The sequence below is a fragment of the Lissotriton vulgaris genome, chromosome 7 (assembly GCF_964263255.1).
Source record: "Lissotriton vulgaris chromosome 7, aLisVul1.2, whole genome shotgun sequence".
Taxonomy (NCBI): domain Eukaryota; kingdom Metazoa; phylum Chordata; class Amphibia; order Caudata; family Salamandridae; genus Lissotriton; species Lissotriton vulgaris.
The window spans coordinates 1,605,528,115-1,605,548,863 of record NC_141695.1 but is presented as its reverse complement, the minus strand read 5'-3'; the positions used below and the strand labels follow the sequence as shown (position 1 = coordinate 1,605,548,863).

Sequence of the window (20,749 nt, the reverse complement as noted above, 5' to 3'; positions counted from 1 at the left end):
ACAACATATGTAAATCAGAAGTTAATCATTTTCTAATGCCTCTATGTTTCAGGATACATCGTGAATGCTTCTGAGTCTTTAGATTAATTACCAATGTTTAAAATGTAATTTACACGTTCTTTTTTGGAATGTTCTAATATGTATTTTTTTATTTTTCTAGTGACACTAAGCACAAGGATATTTGTGTAAGCAAATCAGTTTTGCAGAGACATTTATTTTGTAATATATCTTTTACAATGACCATAGCAGGCTTCGGGTCTCTATTGCTGTTCCGATAGAAAGTAAAAATCACTTTGTGCATGTTTTGGGCCTAGACAGGCTTTGTGTATTGCAGCAACACACACGTTCAAGTTCAATTTATTTGGTTTGATTTAGTTCTCTACTGAGAACAACAAATTCCATATAAAACAGTTTCTGTTACTATACACATAAAACAATCAATACAAATGTAAAAAAAAATTTAAAAATTGAAACAAATTATGACATACAAATTTGTCTGGGGGAGAGTTTAAAAGCGTGATCAAATTTTGCACAGATGCGGTATTATATCTAAATCGTATTGGTTTTAAATAGCACCTTCTTACCTCAACTATTATCGGTTTTGGGCAAACCAGCAATCTGAAAGAGACACGTTAGTGATAGATTCCTTACCTTAGAATATCCCCAGGCGTCAGACTGGATCCGGAAAGTTTTGCGTAGCAGTACACTTGCGCGTCGGTAGGCGTCGTCTGCGGCTCCGCATCCGTCGTCGGTGTCGTGGGCGCCGTGATGACGTCGTCGGAGTACTTAGACACCGCCTCCGCGTGCTGACGTCAGTTCTTCTTTTTCCGCGCCAGCCAGCGCAGATCTGGAAAGAGCAGTTCCCTAGTCACTTTTTGACTAAACTTTTGTGATCTTTTGATCCACTTCGAAGTCTTACGACTCCGACGGTGCCGTTAGGGATGCCCGGATTCAAGCATTGCGACGAGTGCGACCGTACCATATCGGTCACGGATCCCCTCCGCTGGTGCCTGATGTGTTTGGGTGTCGACCATGACGAGAGGCCTGCTCCGACTGTCGGCCCTTTCGAGGAAGGCCAGGCGGGAGCGGTCCCGCAGGCGACTCGAGATCCGCCAGTCGGCCCCGCGCCGTGTGAGGTCCCGGTCCCGGTCCCACGGGAGGTCGAGGGACAGGTCGCGGGTACGGAGCCGTCACAGCTCCGGGAGTCGGCGCCACTCCTCCGGGTCCAAGTCGTCAGGTAAGAAACATAAGAAGTCGAAGAGACATCATCGCTCTTCTGACTCCCCCCAACGCTCGCGCGATGCGGCCGGGGGTTCGGGTGACACCGCCCACGCGGCTCCACGTTCGGCCCCATACCCCCCGGTCCCTGGGCTGAACGCGACGCCGGAGGAGATCGAGCGTTTCCTCATGGCCATGAGGTCCCTTTCTCCTCCGACGGGTTCTGCGGCGCCTTCGGGCCCAGTGAACCCGTCTGGGGGCCCTAGTGGGTCGGGGGCTACGACCCCGACGCCGTCGGGTGCTTCGGCCTCGACGCCGCCGGCGCCTTCGGGCCCGGCGCCACAGGGCTCCATGATCCCGACACCGCCGGTGCCCTCGGGCCCGGCGCCGCAGGGTGCAGCGGCCCCGGCGTCGTCGGCGCCTTCGGGCTCGGCACCGCAGGGCGCCGCTGGACCCTCCTCGGGCGATGGATCGTCACCGGTGGACCTTACGACCCCCCCGGCGTCGGTCCGTGTGGTGTCCCCTCCGGCGTCGTCCTCGGGCGGCGCCGTCCCCGATGCCTCCTCTCAATCGGTTCCGACGTCGGGACGACGCCTATCGGCGCCGCTCTCGAAGCCGTTCGGAGAATTTACTTTCTATGAACAGACCTCAATCACTTATGACCCTGAATTTCAGGAGATGGGGGAAGAGGAGAATTGGGAGGGGTCTGAGGACCCTCTGACCAGGGAGTGTCAGTCTAACATGGACTGGACAGGAGACCTTGGGGAAGCCAGTGGCCTGGACACCTCTCCAGACACTGGATTTGTCTCTCCTCCTACCGTGGCTTCGGAGGAGGGCGCTACTTATAGTGTGGTGTTGATGAGGGCTGCTAAGGCCTTGACCTCCCCGTCGCGGCCGTGAGGACTAACCTCCTCACTGAGGTCCTTAAGCCGCAGTCATGCTCCATGGAGCCTCTGCTGCCGTTTAATGAGGCCTTGACGGACGTTCTTTTGGGCACTTGGTCCAGGCCCGCTACAGGTTCGCCTGTAGATAGGAACGTGGCCAGACGCCACTGCCCGGCCCCGGGCGACCCATGTTTCCTGTCCACCCACCCCACCCCCAAGACTCTGGTTATCCAGGCCTCTAACTCCCAGACCGCATTCCCGACGGCTCCCCCGATCGGGAATCCAAGAGGTACGAGGCCTATGGCAAGAAGGCATTCTCGTCCCTTAGCTTGGGACTGCGGTCTTCCAACACCGCATGTCTCTTGGGCCGTTACACCCACTCTCTGTGGGAAACGGTGGCGGAAGTGCTGCCAGAGTGCCCGTTGGAGGTACGGGCCAAACTCGGCCAAGCCCTAGTGGAGGGCCGGGACGCAGCAAAGTATTCAATCAGGTGCGGACTGGATACTACTGACTCGCTGGGCAGAGCCATGGCTACGACGGTGGCGATACGGCGCCACGCCTGGCTGAGATCCGCCAACTTCTCGGCAGACGTCCAAAATACACTCATGGACATGCCGTTCGATGGCCGTCGCCTCTTTGGCGACAAGGCAGACCACGCGCTTCAGCGCTTTAAGGACTCCAGGGCTACGGCCAAGTCCTTGGGCCTCTCGGCCCCGCGCCAGCAAATGGGTGCCTTTCGCTCCTTTCGTGGCCAAGGAAGGGGTGCCCCCACACATGCCACCAGCCACTCGCCGCAAACTGTCGTCCAGCGCGGCGGCGGCCGTGGAAACCGCCGTGGAGGCGGTCGGGGAAACAAGCAGAGCCAGTCCACACCTGCCCCCGCAGCATCCGCCTCTAAACCCTCCTAGTCCGTACTTTTCGGCCCATGTGACGCCAGTGGGAGGCAGGGTTCGCCATCACCACTCTCACTGGCGCACAGTCACTTCGGACAGGTGGGTGCTGCAGATCGTCCGAAGGGGCTACTCCCTCCCCTTCGAGACGACCCCTCAAGCCATGCCACCGCAACACCACCGCGTATCGGGGGATCACTTGTGGCTCCTGCAGGAGGAAGTTTCGGCCCTCTTGGCCAAGGGGGCCATCAAGCGCGTTCCTGGGCCAGAAGTAGGTCGTGGTTGCTACTCCCACTACTTCCTGGTACCCAAGAAGGGCAAAGGGGGCCTACGCCCTATCTTGGACCTGAGGAACGTCAACGGCTTCCTCCGGAAGGAGAAGTTCAAAATGCTGACACTGGCTCAGGTCTTGACTGCCCTAGACCCAGGAGACTGGATGGTAGCGTTGGACTTGCAGGACGCGTATTTCCACATCCCCGTCCTGCCGGCCCACCGGCATTACCTGCGGTTCACGGTAGGCCTCGAGCACTTTCAGTTTACCGTGCTCCCCTTCGGCCTTACCAGCGCCCCGCGGGTGTTCACGAAGGTGATGGCGGTGGTCGCAGCTCACCTGCGCAGGTTAGGGGTCTCAGTCTTCCCCTACCTAGACGACTGGTTGTTGACGGCGGGCTCGCCCCAGGCAGTCGTCAGCCACCTCCAGACTACGGCGGATCTCCTGCACCTGCTGGGATTTTCCATCAATGTGCCGAAGTCACACCTGTGCCCCTCTCAGAAGCTCCTTTTCATCGGAGCGGATCTCGACTCGGCGCAGTTTCGGGTTTACCCGCCCGAACAGCGGGTTCGGGATATACAGGCTCTGATTCCGATCTTCCGGCCGTTATCCCGGGTTTCGGTCAGGTTGACGCTGCGGCTTCTGGGGCTGATGGCCTCCTGCATCCTTCTGGTGCATCACGCACGGTGGCGGATGCGGGCTCTGCAGTGGGACCTGAAGTTTCAGTGGGCCCAGCACCGGGGCAACCTGTCCGACCATGTCCTGATCTCGGAGGGCACTGCGAGACAACTGCAGTGGTGGCTCACGGACCGCGATTGGGTCAACGGCAGATCCCTCTCCCTTCCCCAACCGGAGCACGTAGTTGTGACGGACGCGTCCCTCCAGGGCTGGGGAGGCCACTTGGGAGAGGCGGAGATCAGAGGACTCTGGTCTCCGGCGGAGTCCCGGCTCCATATCAATCTGTTGGAGCTGTGGGCGATTCATCTGGCACTGAAAGCATTCCTCCCGTCTGTCCGAGGGAGTGCAGTGCAGGTGTTCACGGACAACACCACCGCCATGTGGTACTGCAACAAACAGGGCGGAGTGGGGTCGTGGACCCTTTGCCAGGAGGCTCTGCGTCTCTGGCAATGGCTGGAACATCAGGGCGTGACTCTGGTGGTTCAACACCTGGCAGGTTCTCTGAACGGCAGGTCGGACGAACTCAGCCGTCGGTGCTCGATGGATCACGAATGGCGTCTGAACTCGGACGTGGCGCAAGGCCTCTTTCTGCGATGGGGAGAGCCTTGGTTAGATCTATTCGCCACCGAAGAGAACGCGCAATGTCATCAGTTCTGCGCGTTGGAATTTCCAAGGCGGCTCTCGCTCGGAGACGCTTTTCGACGCGAGTGGAGCTGCGGTCTGTTGTACGCCTTTCTGCCTATACCTCTTCTGCCCAGAGTGCTGAAGAAGATCAAGCGCGACCGGGCACAAGTCATCCTTGTGGCTCCAGACTGGGCACGAAGGTACTGGTATCCCGAGCTACTCAGTATGTCAGTCGATCCCCCGGTTCGTCTGCCTCTTCAGGAGGACCTTCTGTCGCAGCAGCAGGGGACGGTCCTCCACCCGAACCTGTCCAGTCTCCACCTCCATGCTAGGAGATTGAGCGGCGACAGTTGAGGCCATTTAACTTGCCTCCTGAGGTTTGCAACATCATTCTGGCAGCCAGGCGTCCCTCCACAAAGACGGTATACGCCTGCAGGTGGAACAGATTTGTGGCATGGTGCACAGCAAAGGCTTTGGATCCCCTCAATGCCCCTCTCTCTGAGGTTCTTCTCTTCCTTCTTTCTCTTGCCCAGCAGGGCTCTGCTCTGGGCACTATCAAGGGCTATCTTTCGGCTCTTTCAGCCTTTCTGAGGCTTCCTGACCAGCCTTCTTTGTTCAAGTCCCCTATCGTAAACATATTCCTGAAAGGCATCACTCATACCTTTCCTCCTGTTCCCTTCGTGATGCCTCAGTGGGACTTGAACCTGGTTCTAACATTTCTGATGTGCGCTCCTTTTGAGCCACTTCACAACTGTCCTCTTCGCCTTCTTTCTTTGAAGACTGCCTTCCTGGTAGCCATCACCTCTGCCAGGAGAGTGAGTGAGCTCCAGGCTCTCTCTTGTAAGCCTCCTTTCCTTTCAGTCCATCCGGACAAGGTTGTTTTGAGGACTAGGCCCTCCTTCTTGCCTAAGGTGGTCACGGCCTTCCACATAGGGCAGTCCATCACATTGCCCACCTTCTTTCCGCCTCGGCACCCCTTGAGAGAGGAGGAGAGGCTCCACCGTCTGGACCCAAAACGTGCGCTCTCGTTCTATCTGGATCGCACACGCCAGTTCCGGGTGGATGATCAACTCTTTGTTGGGTACGCGGGCAATAAGAAAGGGAAAGCGGTGCACAAGAGGACCATTTCCCGATGGATTATCATGTGCATCCAGGCGTGTTACTCCTTGGCTAAGAAGGAACCCCCTGTTGGGCTGAGGGCTCATTCCACTCGAGCCACGGCTACTGCAACTGCCTTGGGCCGAGGTGTGCCCTTGCAGGACATTTGCCAGGCAGCTACGTGGGCCTCGTTGCACACGTTTGCACGGCACTACTGCCTGGACAGTCAAGTCCGGAGGGATGGCTACTTCGGCCGTTCCGTTCTCCAGGACTTTCTGGTGTAACTATCGGTTCGCAGACCCACCACCACGGGGATGGTATTGCTGGGGTATCTATTCTAAGGTAAGGAATCTATCACTAACGTGTCTCTTTCAGATGCACAAGTTACTACTTGTGTAACGATATATCTGTAAGAGACATTAGTTAGTGATAGATTCCTTACCGACCCACCCATCCTTCCCGTTCTGCGAACTGATATCTAAGGTTAAGGTCATCCCCTTTCAGGGCCCTAGTTTCTTGGCACCAGTGTCGGTTTTTGTCATGGCTCTGCACTTTTGGCGCGGAAAAGCTGTGGCTAAGAACTGACGTCAGCACGCGGAGGCGGCGTCTATATACTCCGACGACGTCATCACGGCGCCCACGACGACGGACGCGGAGCCGCAGACGACGCCTACCGACGCGCAAGGGTACTGCTACGCAAAACTTTCCTGATCCAGTCTGACGCCTGGGGATATTCTAAGGTAAGGAATCTATCACTAACTAATGTCTCTTACAGATATATTGTTACACAAGTAGTAACTTGTGCATACATGCTTCAGATTTTGCACACCACCATTGCATAGATCACAATTGCTGGAGACCTGTTCTTTATGGAACCATTTCAAAGTCATTGATTTAAGAGGGAGTCGCAGAAATATAATGCCACAACGAGAAACGGATATATTGATTGGCCTGTTTGTAAAAAATGGCGTCTGCATAATGTTCGTAATGATGTAAATTGGAACAGTGCAAGATATCCAGATCATAACTAATCCTTGGTGTCAGATGTTTCAGTAAGAGCTTCAATTGGGCGTAAGTCCATGAATTCAAAAGTTCGATTGTGCAATTATATAATTTGAAAGCAATAATCAAGTTCTGGCTTAGAGTATATTTCGTAAAATCGGTCTCAAATGTCTCTTTTTTTTAGTAAGAATCTTAAAGTGCCTTGGTCTGTGTGTAGAAGATTGTATGCCCATCTTAATAGATTTGCAATTGCTCTGGCAAAAGAACTGAATAAGGAGAATTCCTAAAACACAGAGCTTGCAAGCAAAAATCAGATGGCATCCCTGTGACATAAGGCATCCCTGTGACATAGCAACATGGTTGTGGTGGATGCTGTGCCAGTGCATGAAGGCATCTCTCTGTCCTTCACCGACATCCGGTCTTTTTCCAGCTTAGGGAGATCCTTTTTCATGCTAGAAAGCAATGCCTTGAGCACAGACTTTGAACTTGAACATTTTGATTCCGATACTGTAATAATTAAAGATCTGTTAACAAGAGCTCATAAAGATACTCAAATACCACAGCTTAAAAATGAAAGACAAGACAACTTGCACAGAAGTGAAAAGGAAAGCATTGAGCAATTAATTAATTTTGCTAAAGTTATTGCTAAAAAAGTGTTTATTTTTAAACCTGGGTGCTTCATATGGACAGGAAACACGTACAGCTTATTTTGAAGAGCAACATAAATGAATTGAAGTTTGTGAGCATGACTTGAAAAAGGAAAGAATCAGAAAGTTGTGTAGCATTACAAGAGTAAAGTCTAGGAAATACAACTCATTAAAGTGCAGTGTGTCATAAAAAAAATACATGATCTAACATTAATCAGTATCCTTAATGAAGAGACAACATATGTAAATTTCAAGCCTTTTCCAGATTGTAACCAGATATGAGCGTGGACCTGCATTCTTTTATAGGATCCACATTCTCATTAGACTAACATCCGAGAATCACTATATACAATAGACAGTTCTAAGCCTCGTAAGGTAACAAATTCCTGCCACCAAGCTGTTGGGAGGGGCACAACCTTTACTAGTCAGTATCAGGATAGACCAGGCCGAGCTGTTAAAATAGCAAAAAATCTAAAATCAGTGACTTCAGATGAGATGCTAATTTGAATGCCCCAACATAATCATTTTAAGTTTTACTCGCACTAAATTTACTGCATAAAATATAGACTTCAGTACTCAGACTCAAGTCGACGTCACTGTGATATGCCAAGAACAACTGTTGATTAATATATATAGGGGCTCATTATGATGTTGGGCGGAAAGCATCCTTCTGACAGTTGAAATATTCGCAACCGCGTTGGAGCCCTTCTGACCGACTCAGTCGGTTTACATTCCTGCTGTCCGATTATGATGTTTGCGGTCAGAACCTAAACCAGCCGGTCTCATTCCGAATTGGTTCCGACCGACTCAAGGAGTATTTCTGTTGGTCAGAACCGCACCGTAACCCCCTTATGGACCCTTATGGACCGCGTTTCTGCTGTTGAGATTATCAGGCTGCTTTCCAACAGCCTTTCCGCGTCTGCCTGTCCGACACGGAACGGCTGTCGGAAAGTGACTTTGGATGCCCCTGACAGAGCCCCCTGGCCCCCGCTGCCTATGGTTGCTGGGCGAGGAGGTACCTACGGTACACCCCTGTAAAACTCTGCACTGTGTGACAGGAACCATGAGGTTCCTGTGACAGGGTGAAGAGTTTTCCACACACACCACTTTCCCCATAGGAGCCTGTGTTACGGCTGGTTGTCGGACATGACACAAGCTCCCATAGGAAACAATAGGAACCCAACCGAACAGTGTTCAGTCCCATCGTAATCTGGCGTTCGGAACCGCTGACCACAATTCAGTCGGTCCCGAATCCGAGACAGTGTCAGGTGGAGGCTTTCCGGCCGACATCGTAATGAGCTCCTTAGTGCTAAATACGTAAAAAAGAGGAGGTGCTGTGCATGCAATTAAGATGCTTAGGTTTTGATGCCTAAGTTGCAAACAACTTTCCTAACACACACTAAACAGTGATCTGTGGAGGAAATTTCCCCGATTTTAACATTCAGTATTATTGGCCATTTTCTTCCCCAAGATGATTGATTGTATGAATGCAGACTATCCAACAATATGGCGGTTTGTCCTAATTTTAGAGGCATGGGCTAGAAGTGAAAATTCCAGTGGGATGGCCGGTAAAATGTAGAGGACACCCCAAAACTCATAGCCTTGTGAGTAGTGGCAAACAGTTTTGAGGCTGTTACACTCTTCGGAAATATCATCCTCGGGAGAGCATGCACCAGGCTTGCTAACACGACCTTACAAAGGAGTAAGTGAGAAAACTTACTGGTGACGTGAAGAATGTCAACTTGAGGTCTGACTATTCAGCTGCCACTGTGATTAAAAAGTCATTCTTGCTGACAATTGTAGCAAGAGTAAAATCTACTATTGTCTCGACTTTAGTTTTAACCCATTCTGCACTGCACAATATTTAAGTATTAGTTTCTACGGGGTTAATATAGCATTATAGAAGGCTTCTGAGGGTAATAACAGTTGTTAAAAGCCTAAAAGTACATTCCAAGCCTGACCTGTAGGCCTGGGTCCATAACGAAGATTAGAGACCTTAACAACCTATATACCCAAAGGTAGAAGCGGGGCTATTCTACCCACTGAGGGTAAAATGTTCTAAATAATTAAAGGAGAAACAGAAAGACTAGCTTAGGAATGTTGAAGCAGATCTGTACTTGCCATTTTTGGCCCTGTGCAGTCCATTATCTTCATTGGAGCCTCCAACATTCCAGCGTTGGTTTACAACTTCTGCACCAAGTGTGACTGCTATAAGTTGCAATCTGAAAGAGACACGTTAGTGATAGATTCCTTACCTTAGAATATCCCCAGGCGTCAGACTGGATCCGGAAAATTTTGCGTAGCAGTACCCTTGCGCGTCGGTAGGCGTCGTCTGCGGCTCCGCGTCCGTCGTCGGCGTCGTGGGCGCCGTGATGACGTCGTCGGAGTATATAGACGCCGCCTCCGCGTGCTGACATCAGTTCTTCTTTTTTCCGCGCCAGCCAGCGCAGATCTGGAAAAAGCAGTTCCCTGGTCATTTTTTGACTAACTTTTTGGATCTTTTGATCTCTTTCGAAGTCTTCACGACTCCGACGGTGCCGTTAGGGATGCCCGGATTCAAGCACTGCGGCGGTTGCGAACGACTCATGTCGGTTACGGATCCGCACCGTCTGTGCCTGACGTGTTTGGGCGTCGACCATGACGACGAGGCCTGCTCCGACTGTCGGGCCCTCTCGAGGAAGGCCAGGCGGGAGCGGTCCTGCAGGCGACTCGAGATCCGCCAGTCGGCCCCGCGCCGTGTGAGGTCCCGGTCCCGGTCCCACGGGAGGTCGAGGGACAGGTCGCGGGGGCGGAGCCGTCACAGCTCCGGGAGTCGGCGCCACTCCTCCGGGTCCAAGTCGTCAGGTAAGAAACATAAGAAGTCGAAGAGACATCATCGCTCTTCCGACTCCCCCCGACGCTCGCGCGATGCGGCCGGGGGTTCGGGTGACACCGCCCACGCGGCTCCTCAGGAGTCGCGGGCGCCGCGTTCGGCTCCATACCCCCCGGTCCCTGGGCTGAACGCGACGCCGGAGGAGATAGAGTGCTTCCTCATGGCCATGAGGTCCCTGTCTTCTCCGACGGGTTCCGCGGCGCCTTCGGGCCCAGCGAACCCGTCTGGGGGCCCTAGTGGGTCGGGTACAACCCCGACGCCGTCGGGTGCTTCGGCCTCGACGCCGCCGGCGTCTTCGACGCCGGCGCCGCAGGGCTCTGCGATCCCGACGCCGCCGCTGCCCTCGGGCTCGGCGCCGCAGGGTTCGGCGGTCCCGGCGTCGTCGGTGCCTTCGGGTCCGACGCCGCAGGGTGCCGTTCGGCCCTCGGCGGGCGATGGACCGTCCCCGGTGGACCTTACGACCCCCCCGGGGTCGGTCCGTGTGGTGTCCCCGCCGGCGTCGGTCCCGGCCGACGCCGTCCCCAATGCCTCCTCTCTATGGGTCCCGACGTCGGGACAGCGCCAGTCGGCGCCGATCCCGACGCCGTTCGGGGATTTCTATCCCTATGAACCATCCTCATTCACTAACGACCCTGAGTCTCAGGAGATGAGGGAGGAGGAGGACTGGGAGGGGTCTGAGGACCCTCTGACAAGGGAATGTCAGTCTAGCATGGACTGGACAGGAGACCTTGGGGAGGCCAGTGGCCTGGACACCTCTCCAGACACTGGATTCGTCTCTCCTCCTTCCGTGGCTTCGGAGGAGGGCGCTACATATAGTGTGGTGTTGATGAGGGCTGCTAAGGCCTTGGGCCTTGAGCTCCCCGTCGCGGCCGTGAGGACTAATCTCCTCACAGAGGTCCTTAAGCCGCAGTCATGCTCCATGGAGCCAATGCTGCCGTTTAATGAGGCCTTGTCGGACGTTCTGTTGGGCACTTGGTCCAGGCCCGCTACAGGTTCGCCTGTAGATAGGAACGTGGCCAGACGCCACCGCCCGGCTCCGGGCGACCCATGTTTCCTGTCCACCCACCCCACCCCCGAGAGTCTGGTTATCCAGGCCTCTAACTCCCAGACCGCATTCCCGTCAGCACCCCCTGATCGGGAATCCAAGAGGTACGAGGCCTTTGGCAAAAAGGTCTTCTCGTCCCTTAGCTGTGGACTGCGGTCTTCCAACACCGCATGCCTCTTGGGCCGTTACACCCATTCTATATGGGAAACGGTGGCGGAATTGCTGCCAGAGTGCCCGTTGGAGGTACGGGCCAAACTCGGCCAAGCCCTGGTGGAGGGCCGGGACGCAGCGAAATATTCGATCAGGTGCGGACTGGACACCACTGACTCGCTGGGCAGAGCGATGGCTACGACGGTGGCGATTCGACGCCACGCCTGGCTTAGGTCCGCCAACTTCTCGGCTGATGTCCAGAATACACTCATGGACATGCCGTTCGATGGCCGTCGCCTCTTTGGCGACAAGGCAGACCACGCGCTCGAGCGCTTTAAGGACTCCAGGGCTACGGCCAAGTCCTTGGGCCTCTCGGCCCCGCGCCATCAAATGGCTGCTTTTCGCTCCTTTCGTGGCCACGGAAGGGGCGTCCCCACGCGTGCCGCCAGCCACTCGCCGCAAACTGTCGTCCAGCGCGGCGGCGGCCGTGGAAACCGCCGTGGAGGCGGTCGGGGAGGCAAGCGGAGCCAGTCTACACCTGCCCCCGCAGCATCCGCCTCTAAACCCTCCTAGTCCGTGCTTTTCGGCCCATGTGACGCCAGTGGGAGGCAGGGTTCGCCATCACCACTCTCACTGGCGCACAGTCACTTCGGACAGGTGGGCGCTGCAGATCGTCCGAAGGGGCTACTCCCTCCCCTTCGAGACGACCCCTCAAGCCATGCCACCGCAACACCACCGCGTATCGGGGGATCATTTGCGGCTCCTGCAGGAGGAAGTTTCGGCCCTCTTGGCCAAGGGGGCCATCGAGCGCGTTCCTGGGCCAGAAGTAGGACGTGGTTGCTACTCCCACTACTTCCTGGTACCCAAGAAGGGCAAAGGGGGCCTACGCCCTATCTTGGATCTGAGGAACGTCAACGGCTTCCTCCGGAAGGAGAAGTTCAAAATGCTGACACTGGCTCAGGTCTTGACTGCCCTAGACCCAGGAGACTGGATGGTAGCGTTGGACTTGCAGGATGCGTATTTCCACATCCCCGTCCTGCCGGCCCACCGGCGTTACCTGCGGTTCACGGTAGGCCACGAGCATTTTCAGTTTACCGTGCTCCCCTTCGGCCTTACCAGCGCCCCACGGGTGTTCACGAAGGTGATGGCGGTGGTCGCAGCTCACCTGCGCAGGTTAGGGGTTTCAGTCTTCCCCTACCTAGACGACTGGTTGTTGAAGGCGGGCTCGCCCCAGGCAGTCGTCACCCACCTCCAGGCTACGGCGGATCTCCTGCACAGGCTGGGGTTTTCCATCAATGTGCCGAAGTCGCACCTGTGCCCCTCTCAGAAGCTCCTTTTCATCGGAGCGGTTCTCGACTCGGCGCAGTTTCGGGTTTACCCGCCCGAACAGCGAGTCCGGGATATTCAGACCCTGATCCCGGTCTTCGGGCCGTTATCCCGGGTTTCGGTCAGGTTGACGCTGCGGCTTCTGGGGCTGATGGCCTCCTGCATCCTTCTGGTGCATCACGCACAGTGGCGGATGCGGGCTCTGCAGTGGGACCTGAAGTTTCAGTGGGCCCAGCACCGGGGCAACCTTTCCGACCATGTCCTGATCTCGGAGGGCACTGCGAGACAGCTGCAGTGGTGGCTCACGGACCGCGATTGGGTCAACGGCAGATCCCTCTCCCTTCCCCAACCGGAGCACGTAGTTGTGACGGACGCGTCCCTCCAGGGCTGGGGTGGCCACTTGGGAGAGGCGGAGATCAGAGGACTCTGGTCTCCGGCGGAATCCCGGCTCCATATCAATCTGTTGGAGCTGCGGGCGATTCGTCTGGCACTGAAAGCATTCCTCCCGTCTGTCCGAGGGAGTGCAGTGCAGGTGTTCACGGACAACACCACCGCCATGTGGTACTGCAACAAACAGGGCGGTGTGGGGTCGTGGACCCTCTGCCAGGAGGCTCTACGCCTCTGGCAGTGGCTGGAACATCAGGCGTGACTCTGGTGGTTCAACACCTGGCAGGTTCTCTGAACGCCAGGGCGGACGAACTCAGCCGTCGGTGCTCGATGGATCACGAATGGCGTCTGAACTCGGACGTGGCGCAAGGCCTCTTTCTGCGTTGGGGAGAGCCTTGGTTAGATCTATTCGCCACCGAAGAGAACGCGCAATGTCATCAGTTCTGCACGTTGGAATTTCCAAGGCGGCACTCGCTCGGAGACGCTTTTCGTCGCGAGTGGAGCTGCGGTCTGTTGTACGCCTTTCCGCCTATACCTCTTCTGCCCAGAGTGCTGAAGAAGATCAAGCGCGACCGGGCACAAGTCATCCTTGTGGCTCCGGACTGGGCACGAAGGTACTGGTATCCCGAGCTACTCAGTATGTCAGTCGATCCCCCGGTTCGTCTGCCTCTTCAGGAGGACCTTCTGTCGCAGCAGCAGCGGACGGTCCTCCACCCGAACCTGTCCAGTCTCCACCTCCATGCATGGAGATTGAGCGGCGGCAGTTGAGGCCATTTGACTTGCCTCCTGAAGTTTGCAACATCATTCTGGCAGCCAGGCGTCCCTCCACAAAAACGGTATACGCCTGCAGGTGGAACAGATTTGTGGCATGGTGCACAGCAAAGGCTGTGGATCCTCTCAATGCCCTTCTCTCTGAGATTCTTCTCTTTCTTCTTTCTCTTGCCCAGCAGGGCTCTGCTCTGGGCACTATCAAGGGCTATCTTTCGGCTCTTTCAGCCTTTCTGAGGCTGCCTGACCAACCTTCTTTGTTCAAGTCCCCAATAGTTAACAGATTTCTGAAAGGCATCACTCATACCTTTCCTCCGGTTCCTTTCGTGATGCCTCAGTGGGACTTGAATCTGGTTCTAACATTTCTGATGTGCGCTCCCTTTGAGCCACTTCATAACTGTCCACTTCGCCTTCTTTCTTTGAAGACTGCATTCCTGGTAGCCATCACCTCTGCCAGGAGAGTGAGTGAGCTCCAGGCTCTTTCTTGTAAGCCTCCTTTCCTTTCAGTCCATCCGGACAAGGTTGTTTTGAGGACTAGGCCCTCCTTCTTGCCTAAGGTGGTCACGGCCTTCCACATTGGGCAGTCCATCACATTGCCCACCTTCTTTCCGCCTCCGCACCCCTCGAGAGAGGAGGAGAGGCTCCACCGTCTGGACCCAAAACGTGCGCTCTCATTCTATCTGGATCGCACACGCCAGTTCCGGGTGGATGATCAACTCTTCGTTGGGTACGCGGGCACTAAGAAAGGGAAAGCGGTGCACAAGAGGACCATTTCTAGATGGATTATCATGTGCATCCAGGCGTGTTACTCCTTGGCTAAGAAGGAACCACCTGTTGGGCTGCGGGCTCATTCCACTCGAGCCACGGCCACTACAACTGCCTTGGGCCGCGGTGTGCCCTTGCAGGACATTTGCCAGGCCGCTACGTGGGCTTCGTTGCACACGTTTGCGAGGCACTACTGCCTGGACAGTCAAGTCCGGAGGGATGGCTACTTCGGCCGTTCCGTTCTCCAGGACTTTCTGGTGTAAATATTGGTTCGGAGACCCACCACCACGGGGATGGTATTGCTGGAGTATCTATTCTAAGGTAAGGAATCTATCACTAACATGTCTCTTTCAGATGCACAAGTTACTACTTGTGTAACGATATATCTGTAAGAGACATTAGTTAGTGATAGATTCCTTACCGACCCACCCATCCTCCCCGTTCTGCGAACCGATATCTAGGGTTAAGGTCATCCCCTTTCAGGGCCCTAGTTTCTTGGCACCAGAGTCGGTTTTTGTCATGGCTCTGCGCTTCTGGCACGGAAAAGCTGTGGCTAAGAACTGACGTCAGCACGCGGAGGCGGCGTCTATATACTCCGACGACGTCATCACGGCGCCGACGACGGACGCGGAGCCGCAGACGACGCCTACCGATGCGCAAGGGTACTGCTACGCAAAATTTTCCGGATCCAGTCTGACGCCTGGGGATATTCTAAGGTAAGGAATCTATCACTAACTAATGTCTCTTACAGATATATCGTTACACAAGTAGTAACTTGTGCGACTGAGCTGGGGAGAACTCATATTTTCAGGAGAAAGGCAACTAAAAGCTGTTCATACCTGACAGAATGTTGACAACAAGGCTTTTAGCACTGGCTGCCCTAATGCCACCCATCCCAGACAAACAAAAGCGAAAAATGCCCATTTTCAATGTATGCTTTATGTTCTCTTGTTACTGAAATTAGAATGGAGACAAAGAACATTAGCTAGGTCAGGATCCTAAGCATTTGGATGGTCTGAGCCACTTTTAGTTTCTATGCAGGGGTCTAAATCACATTAAAAGCCACTTAAAGCAAGGGGAAAGTTTCTGGTTTATGTGACGTGCAATATGTGCCTACATGGTATATCATTGGAAAACCTATTTTTGGTGTGTCTTTTTTTTTTTACTGTAACATATAACCTCTACAGGGGCACCTCTTAATTCTAGTGCTGGTCTTTTTAGGAATTTTCATGTGTGGACCGAATCCTGGATGGCTCGAAAGGACCTCCCACCTGGATATGGTGGGTGGCAAGTTTTGGATCCAACCCCTCAGGAGATGAGCAAAGGTAAAACCTGTGGCAATAGAAAATATGTTTCTCTTACACACTTTGTTCAAAATAAAGATATTTTATTTCCTTCTACTTTTGCCCTAGGAATATACTGCTGTGGGCCTACCTCTGTAAAAGCTATCAAAGAAGGAGAGCTCAACATGCCTTACGACTCCCCTTTTGTATTTGCTATGGTGAATGCAGATTGTATCTCTTGGAGACTCCAGGGAGCAAAAAAGGAGAAACACTTTCATGATTCCCGCTTGATCGGTCACCACTTTAGCACCAAGAGCGTTGGCAGTGATCATAGTGAAGATATCACTGAGAACTACAAGTACCAAGAAGGTATGTTAGAAGAGTAATAGAAGTTTAAATAGCTCTATGAGGAGTGAGTCAAGATGTTTAATTGATTGTTGCTTTTAAAGAAGGAAGATACAACTTCCTCCCTGACAGAAGCACATAGAGGTGGCTTTCAGCATCACATTGCGGGAACATAGGCTTTTCCTCCATTCTTATCCCTTTTTTACCCAAAAATGCTTTCAACCTCCTAGCAGAAGATTCGACGACTGGTGCAGCAGACCTGAATTGGAAGTCTTTTTTTTACTATTGTGGTTTCAGACTAAAGATATGTTGTACCAAGAGTCAGTTGCTTCACTATTATTGTTGTGTGACAATTGCATGCTTGAATTATTTTGGTGCAGCGGTTTGGACTCTGCTCTAGAATAAGCCAGGTTAGTCTATTATCTTTGGGTTATGTCAAAGGCTGAGTATGTCTTATTGATAAAGTTATGCTATGTTAAGGCATGCTATATTATATATGTTACGTTAAATTACGCCACCTTTCTTTACCAAATTCGTATGGTGCATTTCTGCCATACACATGGTCAGCCCTTTCAAATTCTGTGTACCCTTTATGGATCCTGGATTCCTGCTGTCCAGAGTAAAGGTGGTCTGTTGACATTGACTTGACAAACAGAATGAAATCTGTCCATGTATTGTTTACTAATGGTTCATAATAGGTAGTGGCAGCTCAGATGTGGCAGGTCCTATAATGACCTTTGTAGAGCAGTAAGTGCATGGATGTGTGCGCAAATGACTTAGCAAAGAGTTTCCTTACTCTTGGGTAACCTGCTGTTTATTGCGCTGCATAAAGAGGCTTTTTTGATATGATGTAATATTAGCTGATGACATTATTTTAATGCAATATTGTGCCATATTTATTGTTGAGATAAATTATTCTGAAAGGTTCTAGTATATATATTGGTGTGTGTTTGCCTATGTTTGGCTCTTTTGCCTCATTTATGTCCAATGTTAAATCAGGGAGATTTCCAGTGAGTTCTCAACTGAGAATGCAGATGAAAACACCAAGGGTCATTCACAAACCAGCGATATGAAATCTGCTCATTGACCGGTTTGGAAATGGGAATGCAATTTGTGACTGGGACCTTTGTCCTACTATGTTGATTCAAAAATGGTCTATTCTCAGATGGTTGTTAAAGAACCTGCCTAACCAATATTGTAGGAAGGTACCTCCTGACTATGGTTGCCCCCAACTTTTTGCCCTGTGTTTTAGCTGGTTTTGGACATAGTCGACCTGGGACCCTGCCAATCAGGACCCCAGGCCTACTGCTCTCTCTTTAAAATGGATTCCATGTACCCTAGGTGCATTTCCAATTGGCACTGGGCCACCTTATCAGACCCCGTAACGCAGGGCATAGGTGTACCCAGGGCCGTCAGGGGCTGCAGCATGTATTATGCCACCCCTGGCTGGCCGCCTAAATTTGACACAACTGGCTGCATGACAGCTGGGGCGAAGTCGTGTAATCACACTTTGCTTTAGATATAGTAGCCCTATATCTAACCATACAATGGACACTCGAGTTCCTATCAGTCACTCCTATGGCAGGCCTTGACAATCCTGAAGGCAGAGTGCATGGGCTCGTGTGAACTAGGCTCTGGCCTGAGCCGAGCCCGGTTGCAGCTTGCGGAACCAAGACCCAATGGCTGTTCCATGATAACGCGTACCCCATCGGTAACTTCGGTGTCGCGTTATCAAGGCATGTCGAGTAAGGTGTCATACGAATCGGGATGCTGCCCTCTCACCAACCCTGGCGATGAGGTTAGCATTCCGCCCTTCTAGAGGGACACAACATGTACGTAACTGTGAACCCCGGTTAAAGTTAACTAAAGCCTCAGCTCCACAAAATGGATGCTGCCACCACAGACACGAGTCTGACCTCCTGCTGCTGGGAGTCCTTCCAGTGAGGGGCGCTTGGACAAAGGGTTTCCTGTCGAGGGCGGTGTTCGCACCGTCCCAGACAGGGTTTGTGTATTCTGGGTAGGTAGGGCTTTTGCGAGAAGGTGACTGCGGAGTGGCACCCCGGTGCTCACTACGCATCTGCCGGTCAGAACCAGTTCCAGGGGCGCCAGCCCTGGCCTGGGGAAAGTCCGGCAGGGGAGAGGGGTGTAACTACCCCCCTTCCTGGTCCCACCCTTAGGGCAGGACCTAGTCATGTACCCACCCCTTTTTTTAGGATAAAGGCCGGAGCGGGGACCCTTCCAAATTAGATCATCTTTGAATCAAGAACTACTTTCTACGAAAGGACACTCAAGACTCTTCTCAAGATTTCTCCCTTGTGACTAAGGAGTAGTCACCCTGCATCAGCGGGCACCATCTAAGAACTCTGCGGTTTGCTGCAAGTCCTTCCTCAAGGATCCGACGGCCCAGCTCGACGAGAACCGGCTTCCCTGGCACCTCTGACCTCTACCCACGTCATCAGCTCAGCTGTGATCTGTGGGTGCGACCAGACCTCGAGGGACCGGCCATCATCAGAACCTGCACGCTCTTAAACCAGCACGACCATCGAAGCGATTCCCTGGTGAGTGCTCTGGGGTCCGAGAAGCCCCGACCCTGAGCCGCTCTAGCACCGAAGTGCAGTCTCCCAGCATCTCCACGATCTGCGTGGGGCCCTTCTGCTCGCTGCTCAGCACGTTGTCTGGTCACTAGCCGCTGGCTTGTGCCCTTCTGTGACGACATCCGACAATCAACACTGCTGGTCTGGTTGCTCCAGACTGGCCCTTGCTTCCATCTCTGCGAGAAGCACCCCGGACCCTCCTGGTCCACTCAAGACGCCATCTTAGGCCCACCACGTGGCCCTGAGATCTGCCAAGGCTTGTTGCCCCATCCTGGGCCCAGCGACGCCGACAGCATCATCCTTCGTGGGACAGCTCGTACCTCCGCCGTGGTCGCCGACAACGCCTCCTGGTCCGTGAGACTGCAGAGCCTAGCGTCGCCCACTCACCTGGTCGAGGTGACGGCCGACCGGTGCCATCCTGGTACCCTCTGACTACTGGCTAGTAGTACGAACTTGGTCCCCTCTGCTTTCAGGTATCAACAATCTCTGATCCAGGCTTGGATCTCTACGAACTATTCATCACTGGTCACCGGCCAGCAACTCCTTTTCTTCCGGCTCCTGGCTCGTCAGCGAAGACCCCGACGCCTGTAAGACTTGTGCAGCCGCAGCCCTCGTGGCTAGGTAACTCGGCATTTCGGTGCCTGCATAGCCTCTTTACTCTAGGGTCCCGAGTCCCTCGCTTCCGACTTGCCTTATCGGGTCCGCCCGAGACCTTAAACTTTCCGTGTCCTCGGACACTTGTTTTAATTGTGCACTTGAAGTATTTTCCTAAGAGATTTGGTTTGTGCTTAGTACCCTGTCCTCATAAAGAGTCCAGGGCTGTTGTGAATCTTAATAAATATCCTGTTTATTTTCATAACACTTGTGTGGTGTCCTTTCACGGGGTGTTCAAGGGGTACATGTGTGGTAAACAGCTGGCTTAACGCGCCCTCTCGAGTCTTTAGCCTTAGACTGCTCGTATCCACGCTACTAGGATAGCTGGTCTATAGGTTGACTTACAACCAAACACCATAAGGGACGTTGGAACGATACATAGCGGTCGCTAGAATAGCGAACGTTGCATATCGGGCCAACTTCTCACATTGGTGAGCAGCGGTTGGGATTTGAGCTTGCTGTTGTTTTACCACACGTATCCTAAGAATATCTTGTTGAAAGATCACATAAGTACTGTTAGTACATATAACTAAAGCTTAGAATACTCTGAGTTCTACTGAACCAGCTGTTGCAGCTCCTCAAGGCTTAGCACACCTTGGCTGCAACTCTTAGCAAGGGAACAGTAGGTAAACACATAGTGTAGGTAGGTGCATCACTTACACCACACTAGAAACAGTATGTCGGACAAAGGAGGAAACTCTGAGTCTCCCCTTGTGTCAGTGGACCCTCCACAGGTCATCCCTTCAAGATATACTGTGCTGAGCTTCAAGGAGTTAAGACAAGTGTGTCACTCCAGGAAGATCAAGCAGGGGTCTAACCCCACCACGTCCTTTCTGATTGGTCTCTTGGAGACTTATGATGCCAGAAAAGCTGAGACCCGTCTTAGCTCTTCTAATCCAGAAGGAGACATGCCTCCCCTCGAGGGAACCAGAGACGATCCTGACCTCATCCACCTCGCAACTGAGAACGAAGATGTGGAGGATGCTGAGGATGAGGATCCCTCTGGGGATGAGGCAGATAAGGGACAGGTAGAAGTCATCAGACTAAGCAGGTCCAACTTAAGCAAACATGATAGCGGTACTGGGGGACCCCTGGGGCCACTATCAGGTCAGCTTAACATTGGGAATGGACGAGCCAGATCTCTGTCAAGAGACTCTGGCAGATCCCTTCAAACCAATGGTCTCACAACTCTTCGCAAAGAGGGATGACGTCCCCTCAGCGGAGAGTGTACGAAGCTAAGGAAAGGGC

The 20,749-nt window shown here is 53.2% G+C and overlaps 1 protein-coding gene across 2 annotated transcripts in view; it reads left to right on the top strand.

The window, feature by feature from the left end:
• The window catches only part of TGM5 (transglutaminase 5), a 387,349-nt gene that overhangs the window by 323,723 nt on the left and 42,877 nt on the right, over positions 1-20,749 (top strand). For both annotated transcript variants that reach the window (XM_086932527.1, XM_086932526.1), the window contains 2 exons: positions 15,847-15,950; positions 16,038-16,277. In XM_086932527.1, coding sequence (XP_086788653.1) covers positions 15,847-15,950; positions 16,038-16,277 — 344 coding nt within the window. The remainder of the gene's footprint in view (positions 1-15,846; positions 15,951-16,037; positions 16,278-20,749) is intronic.